This window comes from Chrysochloris asiatica, unplaced genomic scaffold (genome assembly GCF_000296735.1).
Source record: "Chrysochloris asiatica unplaced genomic scaffold, ChrAsi1.0 scaffold00271, whole genome shotgun sequence".
In the NCBI taxonomy this organism is placed as follows: domain Eukaryota; kingdom Metazoa; phylum Chordata; class Mammalia; order Afrosoricida; family Chrysochloridae; genus Chrysochloris; species Chrysochloris asiatica.
This window is the reverse complement of record NW_006408789.1, coordinates 434954-453431: the sequence shown is the minus strand read 5'-3', so window position 1 is coordinate 453431 and position 18478 is coordinate 434954. Positions and strand designations below refer to the sequence as shown.

Below are 18478 nucleotides of genomic sequence, written 5' to 3'. Positions count from 1 at the left end.
GGGCTGCGAACCTTAAGGTCAGCGGTTCGAAACTACCAGCCGCTCCGCGGGAGAAAGATGAGGCTTTCTACTCCCGTAAGGATATACACCCTTGGAAACCCTGTACAGGGTCGCTATGGGTCGGAACCGACTCGAAGGCACTTAACAACAACAATGCCCAATCAGCTGAGTTTAAATGAAGGAGCTTGCTGTTGATCATGGAGATGGGCCTCATCCAATCAGTTTAAGGCCTTAAGAACAAAAAAACGGGGTTCCCAGAAAAGAAGGAATTCTGCCACGTGATGTACTAAATCTAGCTGGCAACCAATTATGTGTCCCTCCTGAGGAAGCATTATGATGTTTTACTTATTAATGTTTTTCAGTAGGAGTCTTAGAGTGGTTTTTCTTACTGATATAGATATCCTGCCATATGAATTCTGGACTTGCCAGTCTCCACAATTAAATCACAACAACAACAAACAGTCGAAACATCAGTCTCAACCTTTATCTGCCTATGTGTGTGGTGTGTGGGTAAATACACATCGTGGTGTGGTGCTGTAGGATCAGCACTGGACTGCAAGCCACAAAGTCGGCTGTTTATACTCACCAGCCGCTCCTCAGAAACCCGATACAGGGTCCCTATGAGTCAGAAGCGACTTGACGTCACCAACAATAACAATACCAGGGAAATGCCCATATTTTTCTCCCAGCTGCTCCCTCTCTCCATGTCCCCATTTCTCTGCCTCCATCTCTGGTGACACTACTTCACTGGATAGGATCCCACATTCCACAACTGCCTATATTTTTTAAAGCTTCTATGTCAGCCAGAGAAACAGAACTAGTTTTTTTGGTTTTGGTAGGTGCCATCGAGTCCGTTCCATAGTGACCCTGTCCTGTCCGGTCCTCTGCCGTTCTCATAATCATTGCTACGTTTGAGCCCACTGTTGGAGGCACAGTGGCAATCCATCTTGTTGAGGATCTTCCTGTTTCTCACTGACCCTCTACTTGCCAAGGGTTTCAAACGGAGGGCAATTTACATAATCTAAAAGGGCAAACTCTCCATAACCTGGGAACTGCCTGTACTGATCCCAGGCGCAGAGAATCAGATCTCATTAAATCCAGAGTGCAGCTGAGGTGGCAGCAATTTTCAAAGCACCCCAGGTGGTTCTCACGGCAGCCCTGCCATTATTCCTCGTCAGATTTTGCAGGTGATAGTTTTTAATTGCTCAAATAGTAGCCCCTGTGAACCCGCTTTATAATCCCCGGAACAAATTTCCAGAGGGCAAGGGATCATGACCATATGTTACTTGTTCCTAGTTTTGAAGTAGGGACTTTCTGGTAGATTTTCCTACCAGAATATTTTGCCCATTCTAGACAATTCTGAATATAAAGTAACTGTACAGATCTTGCCAGTAGGTAATTTTAAGGTAGGACTCAGAACTTCCGAACAAGAGATGGCAGCCGTTACTGCTGTAGTTAGTTGTTGTTGAGCCAGTTCGGACTCATGGCGATGCCATGTCTATGGAATAAAACGGTTTCTTCAGGTTAACAAGACTCTGGCACCATTCAGAAGCCTGCCTTCCGAGGTGCCCGTGGAGGCATGGATCACCAACTTTTGATTAGTAGTTAAGTGCTTGACTATCTGCACCACCTGCGGGCTCCTGATAGCAAAAGTGGGTCCCAGAATACCACCTGGACTGCTAAGGCTCACAAGTGGACCAGCCTGTCTATGCCTGGCTGAGGTGGAGGGGAATACCATGGATTGCTTTAGATTGTCTGTACCAAGAAGTCATGAAGAAAGTGGTCCTAATTGTTCCCACCTCCCCTTTGTATAAGTTTTGCCTAAACTATGGGATGGCTAAAAAAAAACTAGTTGCATTGAATTGACTCCACCTCATGGCGACCTATGTGTGTCAGAGCAGAACTGCGTTCCACAGGGTTTTTGATGGCTGAGTTTTTGGAAGTAGACCAGACCTTTTCTCTGAGGTATTTCTGGGTGGACTTGAATCCCTAACCTTTTGGTTAAGAGCTGAGTGTGCTAACGTTTTGCACCACACAGAACCCTGACTAGGTCTTTTCTTTACACATTGTTGTTGTTGTTAAGTGCCGTTGAGTCGGTTCCGACCCATAGCGACCTTGTACAGGGTTTCCGAGGGTGTAAATCTTTACGGGAGTAGAAAGCCTCATCTTTCTCCCGCGGAGCGGCTGATAGTTTCGAACCGCTGACCTTAAGGTTCGCAGCCCGATTCGTAACCACTATGCTACCAGAGCTCCTTTTCTTTACACATACCCAGGCTCAATTTTACCCTTGTCAATGGCTGAGATGCATAAAGTTGGGCAACAAGAAAAATACGTTCCAGAAAGTTCCAATCACAAGTGTTGAATAGAGGGCCAATGGTCACTAGTACATATCAGGCATTCAACAAGCACTTTTCCCCATCCTGCTCCCCCCTAGTTGTTTCTCACTGAGGTGGGGTGGTTGGGAGCCAAGGCTATCAGCTGATGAATGCTTACACTGCGCTAGGTCTGTGCTGAGCGCTCTCTGGGGCTTTCCTCATTGAATTGTCACACAGCACCTATATGGAAGGACTGCCTTCTCTATTTTAAAGCTAGACAGGTGACAGAAGGTAAGTAACTGTTCAAGATCAAAGGCAGCAAGCGGCAGAGCTAGGTTTGCCTTCAGTTGGTGAAATGACCTGGTTCTCTAGATCAAGTGTAATGACTTTGGCATGATAATTTATTCAGCATATTCCTAACCTAGGGCTTATAAAGTGTCAGGGAAGGGTGGAAGGAAAGGAATGTCAGGGACAAGTTAGGACCCCTGGGGCCCTAGGCCTCTCTTACCCTGGCTTCCCCTGAAAGGGGGAGGACATCTCTCGTTCAACAAGAAGGATAACATTGAGAAGAACAGCCTAGAGACAGAGATCGGGACATCAGAACCTGAAACCCCATAGAAGTAGCCGGTCGCAGGCAGACGAGCCATGAAGACAGTGCCTAAAGCAGACAGCTGCAGAAGGCGCCCCATTTCCTTCTTAAAAAACCTGTGCCCCTTTACTCATAAAACCATGAACATTCATCATACCACTCCTCCTAATTAATATGTATTAGCCCACCCTTTGAGGAAGAGACCCCATACCTTTATAAGCCAGTACACTCCAATCCCCAAACGTGTTGTCCTTTTGTGGAGACAGACGTGCTTCTCTTTGAAGTCTACTTTCTCTTTGACCTAATTTAATCTATGCTCCGTACTGCTACGAGGTCTACTCCACTCGAAGAGAACGAGCCTTCTTCTCTCTCTGAAAGTACTTTTGCAGTGAATATCAGAAGAATGATTACATCTGCTTTAAACGAGCTACAGCTAGAATGCCCCTTAGAATGAGGCTAGTGAGACTTCGTCTCTTGTACATTGGACGTGTTGTCAGGAGGGACCAGTCCCTGGAGAAGGACTTAATGCTTGGTAAAGTAGAGGGTCAGAGTGTGGGGGCAAAGAAAGAGTCCCCACTGAATAGTTATCTTGTCTAGATGGGTCTGGTGAAAAGATTCGTAAGATTCAGTAGTGAATGACTGTTATCATGACTAATCATGACAGTCACAATTGTAAAGGTAGAAGTTTTGTAACAAAAAAAGGGGAGTGGTTAATCTTACAGTCCAGAGACAGAGGACCCTAGGACCATCAAGAGAGGAACACACAAATAGAATGTGGGACCTTATCCAGAGAAGCAGCAGCGCTAGAGATGGAGGCACAGATGGGGGCATGGAGAGGGGGAACGGCTGAGGACTCTAGATTCATGGACTAACAAGAGAAGGACTAAGAGCTGGTGGCCAGGAGCAGATTTGCAGAATGTGCCCTTTGGAGATGTAATTTATTATATATGCCTGAGTGGGTTTTTTTGTTTGTGTGTTTTTTTCAAAAAAGCTAAAGTGGATAGAGAGAAATACTTTTAACGGATGGTATATGGAGGGGATTATAATCAATGTAATGAAACAAGTTATATGAATGGTTGAATGTGAAACTGATGATGTGCCCTGTAAACTTTCACTCAATCCACAATAAAAACCTTAAAAAAAAAAAAGAAATAAAGAAAAAAAGAGGGCCCTCAGCGAGAATGGACTGACATAGTGGCAACAACAAGGACTCCAATGCAACAACAATTGTGAGGCTGGTGCAGGCCTGGACAACGTTTGGTTCTGTTGTGCTTGGGGTCACTATGAGTCGGAACTGACTCGATAGCGCTTGACAACAATGTAAGCTGAGGCCTAGGGATATAAAACTTCCCAACTCTCCTTGTTCTTTCAGGAGCTACGGTCAGCTGGACATCACGAAGCTATCGTCCAGATCTAAACTTTGGTGTGAAAAGCACCAAGTCAGCTGCTGTAGAGAGCAATGTAATCTTGGTGGGGAGAGGAAAAAGCTAAAACAGAAATGACTAGACAACAGTTAGGATGTAGGATGACAAGTACAGCATCTGCCCCAGCCGCCTCTTCTTCTTCCAGGTGTGGTACACAAGGTGAACACCCCTGCTTTCTAGTCAACAACCTGGTCTGGGCAAACTCTACAAAGTGATCGGTTTCATAAGGTGCAAGTAACACTTTTATTTGGGAAACCATATCTGACCAAAAGACACATTTCCCAGCCGACGGTTGGTTAGAACCGGATGTCCCCTAATTCTATAATTTTCTACCCACTCAGTATAATTTAATATTCAATCTGGCATACATCCAAAAAGCAGCATGGTTTGAACCCAACGGACCAGGACACGTTTTAGCAGATCTCCAATCAGATTTTGCCTAAATGCCATTTTAGAAATAGATTAGCAGTTCTTTAGAAAACTAGGAATAATAGCTACTCAAGCACGTGTGTTAACAAGTTTCTGAACTACCTTATCACGAAAATGTAAAATGTTGCCTTAAAAAAATAAACAAACCCCAAAACCAGAATAAAACGTGAAGAGATATTTTAGTTTTAGAGAACTTTGCAAGCATTTGTTTTTAGACAAATGAAATGAAAAAACGTACAGACTCTCCCTGTTTTCTGTTCCCCACCCCCAAGTATGTAAGCCTTGTCTTTTGCTTGAATTCATTCTGTATCTTAGAAGCTGCAACTGTCGATAGAAAATGTTCTAATTTCAACAACAGAATCAATATGACGCTTTAAGTATCCTTTCTATTCTAAGAATTTCATAGATAGGAAATGCTATAGGTCCGACAAGAAGATTTGACCAAATGATACGGATTCTCTGAGTAAAAAAGAAAAAAAAAATTCCTCTAGCTATTTGTATTTACAATTCTATTTATTCATCAATTAATCAGAACCCACTGGTGTTGAACTGATGCCAACTCACAGTGACCCCATCAGACATCAGAACTACTCCCTAGGGTTTCCAAGGCTCTTTGGGGTAGCAAACGACCTCTTCCTTCTCGCATTGTGGGTGAGTTCAAACAGCTGACCTTTTGGTTAGCAGCCCAACACTTAAGCCAATGTGCTACCAGGGGTCTTTTCAGCTTAGATTAGGGTAAAAACATCTGTTTTCGGAAATTTGAATATCCTTTCTAATTGCTAAGAGAGGTTGAAGCTATTTTAAACCATTTCCTTCCCAGGTAGAAATAAACAGGGCACATCTCATAGCAATGAATATTTCCCATGGTTCTTGTCAAGCTCATCGAACACAAATGGAAGACAACAGCTTCTGAAACCAGGCAGCACAGTCTTCAAACCCTACTCTTGAATCTTCTAGCCTGAGCCAAAAAGGGAGGGCAGCTGCAGCAGGTGGACTGAGACCTACTTGCAACACGTCATCACTTTCGGAAGAGTAAGTACAGTCAGTTCTGCTGTAACGTTTGGTTTGAAAACCTGAATTTGTTCCCATAACATTGGCTAATAATATTAGGGAGCGATTTGAACTTGAGATTCCCGAATTCTGTGTTTGTGTACACAGGACTGCACCCATGGTGAAAACTGGAAAACTGTATTCAGCCCAAGCGAGTACCAGAAATGCAAACTCACATGCATGCACACGTATACATATAGTACACAAATGCACACAGCTCAGATATTCCCCAGCCCTGTGGTCTCATCCACACCTGTCACCCTGCTGCTGTCCACTGCACTCATCAACTGCAGTCCAGTCCCGAGGACAGCCGGAGCCCTGTTAGGGTGCCAACTTCCCCTTCAACTGCCCGCTTTCTGCCTCGCCTCATTCATACTTTTCCTCTTGATTGAGTCTTTGTGCTTTCTGTCTCCTTCCTTTTCTCATCCTCGTGCACACAGGGTGGCTGCTGTGGGAACCAGGTAGGTGGGTGGCAGGTGGCAGGTGGCAAGTTCAGGTCTTTATCAAGGTGAAAGGCCATGCTTATTGCAGTATTATTTTTTGTGTATGGAATGGTGCTACCATTTTGATTCGCTTCCAATCTTTTACTTCTGTACTGTGGATGACATATACAGGTTTTCTCATAGGTCGTTTTCAGGGTGCTATGTTTTAGGGGCCCTTGTGCTACACTGTAGCAGAACTGAGTGTGGGTTCATCGCTCCCTCTCAGACATTTGCTACAGAAGCAGAAAGAATCCCAATCTACAGTCTAGCCTCAGATCACGCATTCTTACAGTCCAGTGAGGGTGTCCCCCAGACTCCGGACATCCTTTGGCTGATTTTAGCTGTCCAACCTGTTGCAAGTTTCCAAGAAGTAAGTCTTAAGTCAGGATGTCACGAGTCACTGAGACCTTTTCAAGACCTGAGATTTCGTCTTCCTTAGGGAGACACTGAGGAATGTTACTGCACCCTCATCACTACACCATGGGAGGACGGGGGCTGCCAATCCACTGCAGGAGAATCATCAGGGACCTGAAAACGATTACTGATCAGTACACTGCTGTATATCACTGACAACTCTACTTTCTGAACTTACCTTGGACAAGCCGCAGGAGCGCTGAGCTGATGTCAGTTGAGTTGGTGAGTCTAAGACCACAGTGCACGCAAACTGCTCTAACAATGTGCTTTTTCATTATCTACTTTCTCTTCCAAGTACGCACAACTCTCATTTTCGTTTCTCAGAATGCTTATAGAAATGGGTCTATAAAAGAAGGGCATTCAATTTTCTGACAAATTTTATCAATGTGCAGCTTCCAAGCATCATTCTGTTAAGTGTTTCATGGTTTTTAGCCCATTATCTCCATTGACTCCCTTCCACTCACAGTTTCCACAACACTTGCAAGGTAAGCATGATTCCTGCCTTTGAACTATGCTAGGCCTGCCAAATCCTCATTTTAACCTGAAATGTGAATGATGGTGTTCAGGAATTCCAAAGAGCCCAGCGGTCAGGCCGTACACACAGGCAGGAGTAATTCACCCAGGGGGAGGCAAATTCACCAGGAATTGGAGTCACTCGATGTAAACTGGCTAATTCAGGAAAATGGGAAGGGGTGGGGAGAAGGGGGAGCAGGGGAGAGACCAAAGCAAGAAGAGACGTGTAAGGGGGTGGAGGGGCAACGAGGAGACATGATCCATTCAAAACCTCCTATAGGGAGCCCTAAGAACCTTGGAAACCCTACATAGGGTCGCTATGTGATGGCAGTAGGTTTTATGGACTTCCAGGAGCCCTGGTGATGCAGCAAGTTAAGCATTGGGCTGCTACCAAAAGGCTGGAGGTTCAAAAACCACCAGTCGCTCATTGGGAGAAGGATGACGCAGTCTGCTTCTGTAAAGATTTACAGCCTTAGAAACCCCATGGGGCGGTTCTGCTCAGTCCAGTTGGGTTGTTGTGGGTCAGAATCAATGGCTGTGGTTCTTTTTTTAAAAAAATAATAAAAATCACAGGTAGTCCCTGGGTGGTGCAAATGGTGAAGCAATTGACTACTAGCTGAAAGGTGTTGGAACTCACCCAGAGGCACCTGGGAAGAGACTGGTAACCGCTGCTCCCTGTCTTGGCCTGCTGCTCCCTGTCTTGGCCTTACACACCCTACAGAGCAGTTCTACTCTGTTTACATGGTGGCATCACCAGCAGGGACCAACTCAACAGCAAGTCACACAGAGGGTTGTTTAGAAGTCAGAGGAGGCATTGCCCCATTACCCCAGTAGGTAAGTATCACCCCAAACATTCTTTCTCTCTTTCCTTTTGCTGTTGGAGATAGTATGATGTCTATTTGACAACATGAATGACTCACTATTCATTATACATGGTGGAAACTGGCAATTATTCTCAAACACGTTTTCTACCTTGTTGGGGCACACAGCTGGGTGACAAAGCTCGGTACGGTCACAGAAGAAGCTTTCCACCAATAGAGGGAGAAGGGACAGGAGCTATGTCTAAGCCTGGCTCAGACATCTTCCTGACATGGACCTCCACACACTGTTCCCTTCTAGCTGACAGAGACAGTGAAGACCACAGCGACCTGGAGCCACGTGCTTATGATGTAGAGCCTCCATCCGCATAGGTCCCTAAAAGGCTGCATGGAGGAACATGCTTCCCTAACCAGAACACCCACTCAGAATTGTTACAGAACAAAGACACTTGCACTGGGTCAAGCCACTAGATTTAGAGTTCCCAGATTTGACCAACAGAGGTATCTTTTTCCTAAGTTTTATTCAAGGCCTGGCCATAAAGACTTGGAGCAAATAATCCATCCTGATATGGTCATTACATACACATGGATCCTAGTGGGCAGTACCAACAGCTACTTTTATGCAGCAACTCTGCAAACAAGCCTCAATCCACTGTGCTCTTCCCCAAAGCCACCCACCCTGAACAGCTTGTCTTCACTCTTTATTAGCAACAGATCAAAGAGTACTTAAAAATGACTCAAAAGAAGCAGACCAATTAGGAATGGAAAGCGGTAAACGACCAGGTCTCTATCTTCCCTCCCACGTAAGACTGCACTGAATTAAAGAGAAGGCACAGTTCCCAGGTCAGTAGTGGGTGGGTGGTGGGTGGTGGTGGTTCATGTTGTTAAGGTGAGGAGGGATGAAGGTGAAAGGCAGGGTGGGAAATGAGTGCAGAAAGCGGAGAAAGAATGAAAACAGCCAAAATCAGATTTTGTGAGGGGTCGACGGATTATGATGGAGCCACTGATGGATAAACATTGGACTGCAAACCACAAGGTCAGCAGTTTGAATGCACCAGCTGCTCCAAGGGAAACAGATGAGGCTTTCTGCTCCCACAAAGATTTATAGCCTCAGGAGCCCTAGAGGAGACCTACAGGATGACTATGAGTTGGAATAATGACTTGATGGCACTTAACAACAACAACATGGGTAGTGACAGGAGTCCTCGTGATGCAGCGGGTTAAACGTTGGGTTGTTAATGGAAAAGTTGGCAGTTTGAATCCACCAGCTGCTCTATGGAAGAAAGATGAGGCAATCTGCTTCTATTAAGATCTGCATCTGCTGAAACCCCATGGACAGCAGTCTAAGTCTATTCTGTAGGGTCACTATGAGTTGGAGCCCACTTGATGGCGGTGGGTTTGGGATGGACAATGATTAAATAGCTACATGAGGGATATTTTCTAAAGAAGCAGAATGCTGCTATCAAACAGGTTTGCCTGTATATTATCACAGAGCTGAGATGGTTTTAAAAACAATCTCATTCACCCAACGTGAGGAAAGGCCTTGGAGTGTGTGTGTGTGGGGTGGGGTAGGGTAAAAGAGTCACATTCACATAAAAGTGCTCACATGTCTTGTAAGACAAAAAGTACGTTAAATTATGCCAAGTGCTACAGTGTACGTTCTCAGTGAAATCCACCCACCTAACAAGTCTTCATTAAAAACTGTCACTGCCAATTCCTACCCTCCAGTCTACATCATATTTTTTCCAGCCTAAACCACTATTTTTCCTCAGTCTTCAAAAAACTGTAGTCCAAATGAAGCTGTGAAGAGGGTCAGTATAATATATGTTATTTAATGTCTAGAATGAGACACCTACAAACAAAGTGACCATCAAGTCTGTGACAAGCCATCTCTGGCATGACCACTTTCTCCCTCTGCTCAAGAACTTCCTCCTTTGGGTTCACATCAGTGCCCTGGGCAGTTGGGGCCAGTCTAGAGAAAGTCTACACAAAGCCATGCTTTCAAAGTGAGAGGCAAAGTCCAAGAGGACCCCAACTGCTCTTTCCATACCAAACAATTTTGTCTTCCCAGCAGGATCCAGTGGGATGCCAAGCTTCATCAGAAACAACCTCCTTGAGGGAGGGGACCCAGGACAAAGGCCAACTCAGATTCCATTTGATCCAAGTCACAGGCATCCTGCGAAGCTCAGTGCATAATCTCTGGGTAGAATATGTGGTGGGGTCACTGCACACACTCCTAGGCCTGGCCCCTGGGACTCCTTTAGTCACTGCTCACAAATTTGGGAGTTCTGTTTTCCACATGTAAGACAGTTCTCTTTACAACTTATCTGGTCCTGCCATTACTGAGTAACCTCTGCTCAAACAACTGCAAAGGAAAAGAACCGTAGTCTGTGTATTTCAAGTCCCGGTGTGGTACTGTGGGATAAAGCATTGGGCCGCAAAGTTGGTTTGAACCACAAGGTCAGCAGTTCAAACTCACCAGCCGCTCCTTGGAAAACCTATACGAGGTCGCTCCTTGGAAAACCTATATCAGTCAGAACTGACTACTACTTGAAAAGGATTTTAGATCTCTGGCATAAGATAGAAAAAATATCATAAGATATACTTAAAGTATCACTTTTTTCACTACATACACATGTCTTCAGCATCCTGGAAGATGGTTTGATTTAGCTTCTCTTATGTGGTGCTGTGGGTTAATGTGTCACACTGTAAAGTTGTTTAAACTTTGGTAGTTCAAAGTCATTTGGTCGGTAGTTCAAGCTCACCAGCTGCTCCTTGGAAACCCTATACAGGGTACCTATGGGTCAGAATCAACTCGACGGCACTCAACAACAACAACAACATAGTTCAAAGATGCCAGTTTGCAGTAACGCCATAACTTCTAATTACACAGCATTATGAACTATTTAAAAATGCTCCCAAAAGGTTAAAACAGGCCATGAGTTCTATCTGGGGACAATCTCATGAGGCTGTCAAAGGCTCTTTTATAGATCCTTTAGGAAAATTAAAGAAATCCACTCTCCCCATGAGAACCGTCCTCACCAATCAAAGGTCCCATCCAACATGAAAGAGTCCCTTATGTTCAGCTATGGACTTTTATCTCACCACAAATTATAACATTGGTCATTTTACTTTTAACTCTTAAAAACTGATTTCATATGCAATATCTCATTTCATCCATGAATACTCTTAGTGGCCGTATACAGAATGGAAGTAATAGTGCTGTTACTCCTTTGAGTACAGGTGACTGTCAAGACCTCATCCCTCTCTCTGTAAAGTGTCAAGTGTACAAAAGTCTGTTAGGCATATGTTAAGCTTATTGGACAAAAGAGCAGAGGCTAAGGGTAGGGGACCCAGAGAGAAGCGTGTGAGGAGGAACAGGAATGATCTTTTAGATAAAATCTCAGAAGGCATTAAGGATTAATTTCTAAGCTATCCTGATGATGTCTGGACCATGCCAAGTAGCCATTATTGTTTGTGTCTAATCGTTTACGGTAGATATTAGTAATCTTTCACAAAAATGTGGCTGCTTACAAATCCTAAAACACCTAAATAAGCTGTGAGGACCCTGCATCTATATCGCTGCTGTTAGGTGCCATCTAGTCAGTTCCAACTCATAGCGACTGTCTGCACAACAGAAGGACACACTGCCCGGTCCTGCGCCGTCCTCACAACTGTTGTTACGTTTGAACCCATTGCTGCTGCCACTGTGTTGATCCATCTCGCTGGGGGGCTATGTGGTATTAGGATAAAATTTGTCACTTGAGGGTAAATTAAATCAGGGAGAGTCACTACCCCCTAAACAAACCAAAAGCTAGCTCCAGTCCAGTGGATTCTGACTCGTGGTGCCCCTGTAGGCCAGAGGAGAACTGTTCTGAAGCGTTTCCACGACTGGAAGTCTTTATAGGAGCAGACAGCCTCATCTTTCTCATGCAGAGAGATTGGTGGGTTTGAACTGCTGACCTGTGGTTAGCAGTCCAACACCTAATCCACTGAAGTACTGGTTGATATTAGATGCGACTCAGTAAAACAGTATATGAAACCACAAAGTGTGCTCCTGCAATGTAAACAGTAACTTACCAGTTATCAAGCTAAATGATTAGGCTCATTAATTCAGAAAGAGCTCATGCCCAGAAAGCGCTAACTTGCAAGACGACCTGTCTATTGGGTGTGCTTGTTAATGAGCAGCCCTTTCCCCAATTTCAAACGTTCTATTTGAAAAATCAAGAATATTTGCTAAGTCACACCTCAAAACTTACTGAACTGCCGACATGCAGCTAGTTCTTAAATTCAGAAAAGGCTGGTGATGGTGATAGCTAATGTTTCCCTTGTTCACTGCCTGCTGGGTACTAAGCACTGGTGTACTCCCAGGTGACCTCAAGCCGACTCTGATGCACAGTGACTTCATGTGTATCAGAGTAGAATTGTGCTCCACAGGGTTTTCAGTGGCTAAGTTTTTGGATGTAGATGCCAGGCCTTTCTTCCACAGCACTTCTGGGTGGCCCTGAACTTCCAACCTTTGGGTTACCAGAGGGACACAATTTGCACCACTCCCCAGGCACTCCTTCTGATGTAGTCTCTAATTTAATTCTCACATTAACTCTATGAGGCAGGCACTTTGATAAGCTTTATTTTACACTTGATGAAATTTAGGCACAATTTTCTCAGCTCACTGTGGGGGTCAACAGCCTGCGGCACAATGCCTATGTTTATGGATGTACTGTCTGAGGTTGTATGTACTGCCTATGTTTATGGATATACTGTCTGAGGTTGTATGTACTGCCTATGTTTATGGATGTACTGTCTGAGGTGGCTTTTATGCCAGGCAGAGCTGAGTGGTGACAGATACTGCCAGGCCCAGAAAACGTAACATATTTACTATCTGCCCTTTACAGACACGTCACCAACCCCTAGTATAGGGTAGCTACGAGTCTAGCCTTTTACAGACACATCACCAACCCCTAGTACAGGGTAGCTATGAGTCTAGCCCTTTACAGACACGTCACCAACCCCTAGTACAGGGTAGCTATGAGTCAGAACCGACTCCACAGCACATAACCACTACCATCACACCAGGTTTATCAAACAGCCTCAGGAAAAAAAAGAGCACTTTCAGAAGATGAGCTCAGTAACAAAAGGTTTCTCTCTCTGGATGGGAAGTTTTGATTAGGTAAAAAAGTTTCCAGGAAAAGAAAGAAAGAAAAAAAAAAAGCACAGACCAAAGAAATCTTTGGCAACCATAAGTTTCCGGAGAGGTTGTACAACTTTTGGCAGGTTCATAGGTATTTCTTCTCAAGTACAAATGACATCACTTTTGGAAAAAAAAAAGTTGGCTCATTTTGTTCTACACTTGGTACCACATATTGTTTTGCTTTAAGCATCAATTGACTTTTCTATTTTTACTGCGAGGCTATGTCATAACTATTTTTAGCAGACTGTAGCTAGTTCTATTGCTTGCAGAACTAATAGAATACAATAAGCCTTTAGAATTCTTTCCTGTAAGCTGTAAGAATGTAAGAATTTAGTAGAGAATGTGCTCATCAGCTAAAACCCTATTCCACCCTGCGACACATTTTTGATTAAAAGTGAAAAGAGGAAGTGGGTTATAACACAGTTAAGAATTTGGCATATTACTAAACAGCAAAGCTAGTATTATTGTTTTGTCAAACCCACTCTAGAGGACAGCGCAGAGCTGTCCCAGAGTGTTCCAGGTCCACACATCTTTCTGGAAACACAATGCCACATTGTTCTCCTGAGCAGCAGCTCGTGGATTCAAACCATCAGCCTTTCCAGTACTAGCCCAATGCTTAACCTGTGGCAATACCAGGGCTCTTTTGTATAGCTTTATAATATATAAATTTGCTCTTTTTGTATTAATATTTTTAATCATACTCACATATGGAGAATGAATTAGTACCTAAGCTTCTCTGGCAAGTCTTAATTTATCTTTCAAAATCAACTTAGAAATCAAAATTGAGTCTCCATTATGTGCCCAATACATAAACTGGGCTCCATTCACATGGAGTTAAATACGCAAAACTGTTTACTGCAAAGGTGAAGAGAAAGGAAAGACCCAAAATAAAACCCCTGTCCCTCATTACCCCCCACCTCCAAACACCAACAATACAGAGCACAACACAGGCGTGGTTCCCAGACATAGCCTCACCTTAGGATCACCTGGGAATCATTACAATCCCAAAGCCCACGTGGAACCTCAGACAAACGAACTTGGTTCTGGGGAGGAAGGTACCCAGTGATTTTGTGTGCAGGTGCCAGCAGAGCTGTGATGAAGGTACAGATGGCCTCAGGGCTCAGCGAGGTTACACCTGACACCTGGAAGTCAGCACTCTTCCAGTCCTACCCCATATCTGGGGCACTCTGAGATCCTCTGCTGAAAGGCCATTAGCACAAAATCCTGGTGGGAGCACAAATGGGCATCACCATCCAAGAGGAGTCCCTGGGTGGTTCAAGGGGTTAACACGCTTACCTGCCGACTGAAAGGTTGCAGGTTCAAGTCCACCTTTGGAAGAAAGGGCCATGGATATGACAAAGCAGCCACTAGTGGTGTGGTGTTATGAAATAAGCACTGGACTGGTGACCAAAGATTGGCAGCTCAAACATACCAGCTGATCTTGGAAACCCTATACAGGGTCTCTGTGAGTCAAAACCGACTTAACAATATTTAACAACTATCAGAAGAATGAACAAATCAATCTTAGAAGAAATACGAGGGGCCTTCAAAGAGTTGGTGGAAAAATTCCATTATCTTTTCATTCCATTCTCCATGAAACTCTGAAGCCCCCTTGACAACCAGAATGCTTCTTAGAAGCAAGGATGTGGTCACTTGGGCTTGCATGTTGTGGACATGCCATCAGGAAGACCCGTTATAGAAAAGGACACCGTGTTTGGTAACGTAGAAGGTCAGCACAAACAAGAGAAACCTTCCAGGAGACTCTCGGACACATCACTGACCCTGAGGAAGGCACACGGCCGGCCACGTTCCCTCTGGCAGACTCAGCAGTAATGAGCAACCTAGAAGTGAGGGCAGCCCTCAGAATTCTCTTACGGCAAGATCTGGTTAAACCGTAAACTACTTCCACACCCTAGGATACTGTCTGCCTCCAACACCTGGCTTTGTTCTGTTTGTTTTGCAAGCATTTTTATCCTGTGTGACAAATTTTAAAGACTAAGTTGGCCTTACCTCTACGATGCTTTTTAAATCCTGCACGTACGTCCTTTCTGTCTCCAGAATTTCCTGCACCACTCGATCCACATAGAGGAGCTTGGGGCTTGCGTTGCTCTCTGCACTGGCTTTGGGGGCTCCGCTGGCTTCCCCTCTCCACTGAGCCTGTGGCTGCCTCTCTCCACTCACCCCTGAGCCCTGCTGCTCGGCTGGGCCAGTCCTGGGCAGCTCACTGGAGAATGGCCTGGCTGGAACCAGTTCCAGTTTGATGGCTCCTGCCTCCTTGTCTTGGCTAAACAAGCCCAGGTGGCTATTCGAAACCAAGGTCATCCTGCTGCCGAAGGAACCGTGGCTGTCCCTGGAGGAGGCTGAGGAAGATGTGGAGCCAAAGCTGATGGGACGGTCGTTGTCGGAGAGCTCCATGGTTCTCAGTTCTTGGGAGCAGGGATGCCTGGCTATCGTGGGGAAATCGCCTGCCGTCTTGGGAGCTGGAGTGTTGTTTACCGTGGATGGAACTTCTAGATGCAACTGGTGCTCATCTGCATACATGAGAAGAAGAGGAACAAAAAGGACAAGGTTAGCAAGACCGGCAAGTTATTTTGAAATGGGATCAAATAGAAGTTTCAAAGAGGTTACAGTCCAGCCCAAATGTATACAGTCGAAGCCAAGAAGGTAGCAAGTCTGCTGTTGAAGGCACCTGTAGTAGACAGAGCTGCAGGATTAGAGCTGACTCGACATGCTGAGTCTCAGGCCTCCCCCCGGAATGAGGAACTTGCCTGTGCAACATAATGAGACCCAGCAAGGTCTGAATGAATCAGAGTGTTAGACTCAGCATCCACTTCACCACAGTGATTCTGTTTGGATCATAAAAAACCACAGATAACATTGCAAAGAATGGGAATTACAGAACGTTTATTTGTGCTCATTAGGAACCTGGACAAAGCCCAACAGACAGTCATTCATTCAAACAAAACAAGGGGATACGGAATGGTTCAAAATCAGGTACGCCAGGGTTGTATTCTTTCAGCACACTTCGATCTGTATGCTGAGCAAATAATCCAAGATGTTGGATTCTATGAAAAAGAACATGCATGAGGACTGGAGGAAAAGTCATTCACAATCTGCTATATGCAAAGGCTACAAGCTTGCTTACTGGAAATGAAGAGGACTTGAAATACTGATGAAGATCAAACACTATAGGCTTCACTGTGGATTACACTCCAATGTAAAGAAAACGAAAATCCAGACAACTGGATCTATAAGTAGCCTCATGATAAAAGGAGTCCTGGTGTGACGCTGTACAGGACAGCTTATCACAAGGTTGGTGAGTTCACTCCTTGGAAACCCCCTACAGGGTCACTTGAGAGCACTTACCATCAACAACAAAAGGAGAAAAGATTGAGGTTGTCAAAGATTTCATTTTGCTTGGATCCACAATCAACTCTCATGGAAGCAGTGGTCAAGAAACCAAAGGACGTATTGCATTAGGCAAATCATCTGCAAAGGCCTCTTTCAAGTGTTCAAGAGCGCTTTGAGGACTAAGGTCTACCTGACCCAAACCATGGAATTTTCACTTGCTTCATATGCATGTGAAAGTTAGACTATGAACAACGTAGAAGAACTGATGCATTTGAGTTATGGTGTTGGAGAATACTCAAAGTACCATGGACTGCCAAAAGAACCACCAACTCTGTCTTGGAGGAAATACATCCAGAATACTTCTTAGAAGCTAGGGTGCTGAGACTCTGTCTCTCCTATTTGGACCTGTAGTCAGGAGGGAACAGTCCCTGGAGAAGGATGTCTTGCTTGGTAAAGTGGAGGGTGGGTGACAAAGAGGAAGACCCCCAGTGTATTGGACTGATACAGTGACGGGCAGCTACGGGCTCAAAGATAACGACACCTGTGAGGCTAATGCAGGACCGGGCAGTGATTCAGTCTGTTGAGCTCAGGGCTGTAGTCCATAAAACAGTGATTCTAAAGTACTCCCTTTGATAAAAATGTAAATTAATTTTGTTCATTTTGTTGTTGAAAAGATACACAGTATGTACACTGATTACCCCGTGAAGTTGATTACATTATTCAATATGTGCAATCCCCCCCTCCACTTTTCTGAGTTGCTCCTCTTCTACTCACATCGCCTCACGGCCCTCCCTAGGCTCCTATCGAACCTTCCAATTCGCTGTTGCCAGATCTTTCTATGTAGATTGTATCCAAAAGCGCCGAATGCTCAAGACATTAAGGTATGCACAGGACCACAAAATCTGTATGAATTACAAGATCGGCAGTTCAGATCCACCAGCAGCTCTTCAGAAACCCCGTAAAGGGTCTCTATGAGTCTGAACTGACTTGATGACACTTAACAACAAAACCACAATGCTCAAGGCACACATTTTTTTATAGTAAAGTGAATCTATTTAGTTTTAAGAAGACTTCTGGGGACATTTTGGATTTAAGATTTAAAGCTTATTTCAGGACAAGCATTTCAAGGTTTTCTCCAGTCTCCACAGCTCTAGTAAGTCTAGATTCCAAAAGAATTTGGAATTCTCTTCTGCACTTGCCCCCCTTTGATGAGAATTCTTCTATAGAATCTTTGGTCTAAATGTTCAGTAATGGTAGCCAGGCATCATCCAGTTCTTCTGATGTCATGACCAGTTAGTTGTTCCTAGAGGCAGCTAGCCACATCCCATTCTCTACGATTCCTAAGTCTCCTTTTTCTCCTGTTGCTGTAGGCAGATGGATGGCACTTGGTACTACTCAATGAAGGCAGAACAGAAGGACTAAGCATATTATTAGGCCATTTAACTGGGATGTCCCATGAAACCACGGCCCTAAACACCCAAATCAAAGAACCGATTCAGAAGCTACTTTCTCTTTTTTGTCACTGTTCTAAGTAAGTCTACCACACAACTTTTGTCAATTCAACTTTTCATAGGGGTACTTATTGGAGTCCTGGTGTGGTGTTATAGGATAAGCACAGGATGCAAGATTGGTTTGAACTGCAAGGTAGGCGGTTCAAACTCAACCAGTCACTCCTTGGAAATTCTATTAGTCAGAACAGACTCGACGGCATTTAACAAAAACAAGAACTTATTGAGAGCACTTAATATAATCAATTGTGCCACCCTACCTTTAATCAATGTGACTTGGCCATCACCATTTGACCATCACAAGGCACCAGGAATTGATGGAATAAAAATAGAAATCTTTCAGGAAAGTGAGGCGGCACAGGAGGCACTCACTCATCTCTGCCAAGAAATTTGG

The 18478-nt window shown here is 44.5% G+C and overlaps 1 protein-coding gene across 1 annotated transcript in view; it reads right to left on the bottom strand.

Annotated features, from left to right (window-relative positions):
- Window positions 1-15649, bottom strand: part of PLEKHG1 (pleckstrin homology domain containing, family G (with RhoGef domain) member 1) — a 112463-nt gene extending 96814 nt beyond the window's left edge. Inside the window, exon 1 of the mRNA XM_006874348.1 lies at window positions 15236-15649. Coding sequence (XP_006874410.1) covers window positions 15236-15640 — 405 coding nt within the window. The 5' untranslated portion in view covers window positions 15641-15649. The remainder of the gene's footprint in view (window positions 1-15235) is intronic.
- Between the last annotated feature and the right edge of the window lie 2829 nt (window positions 15650-18478).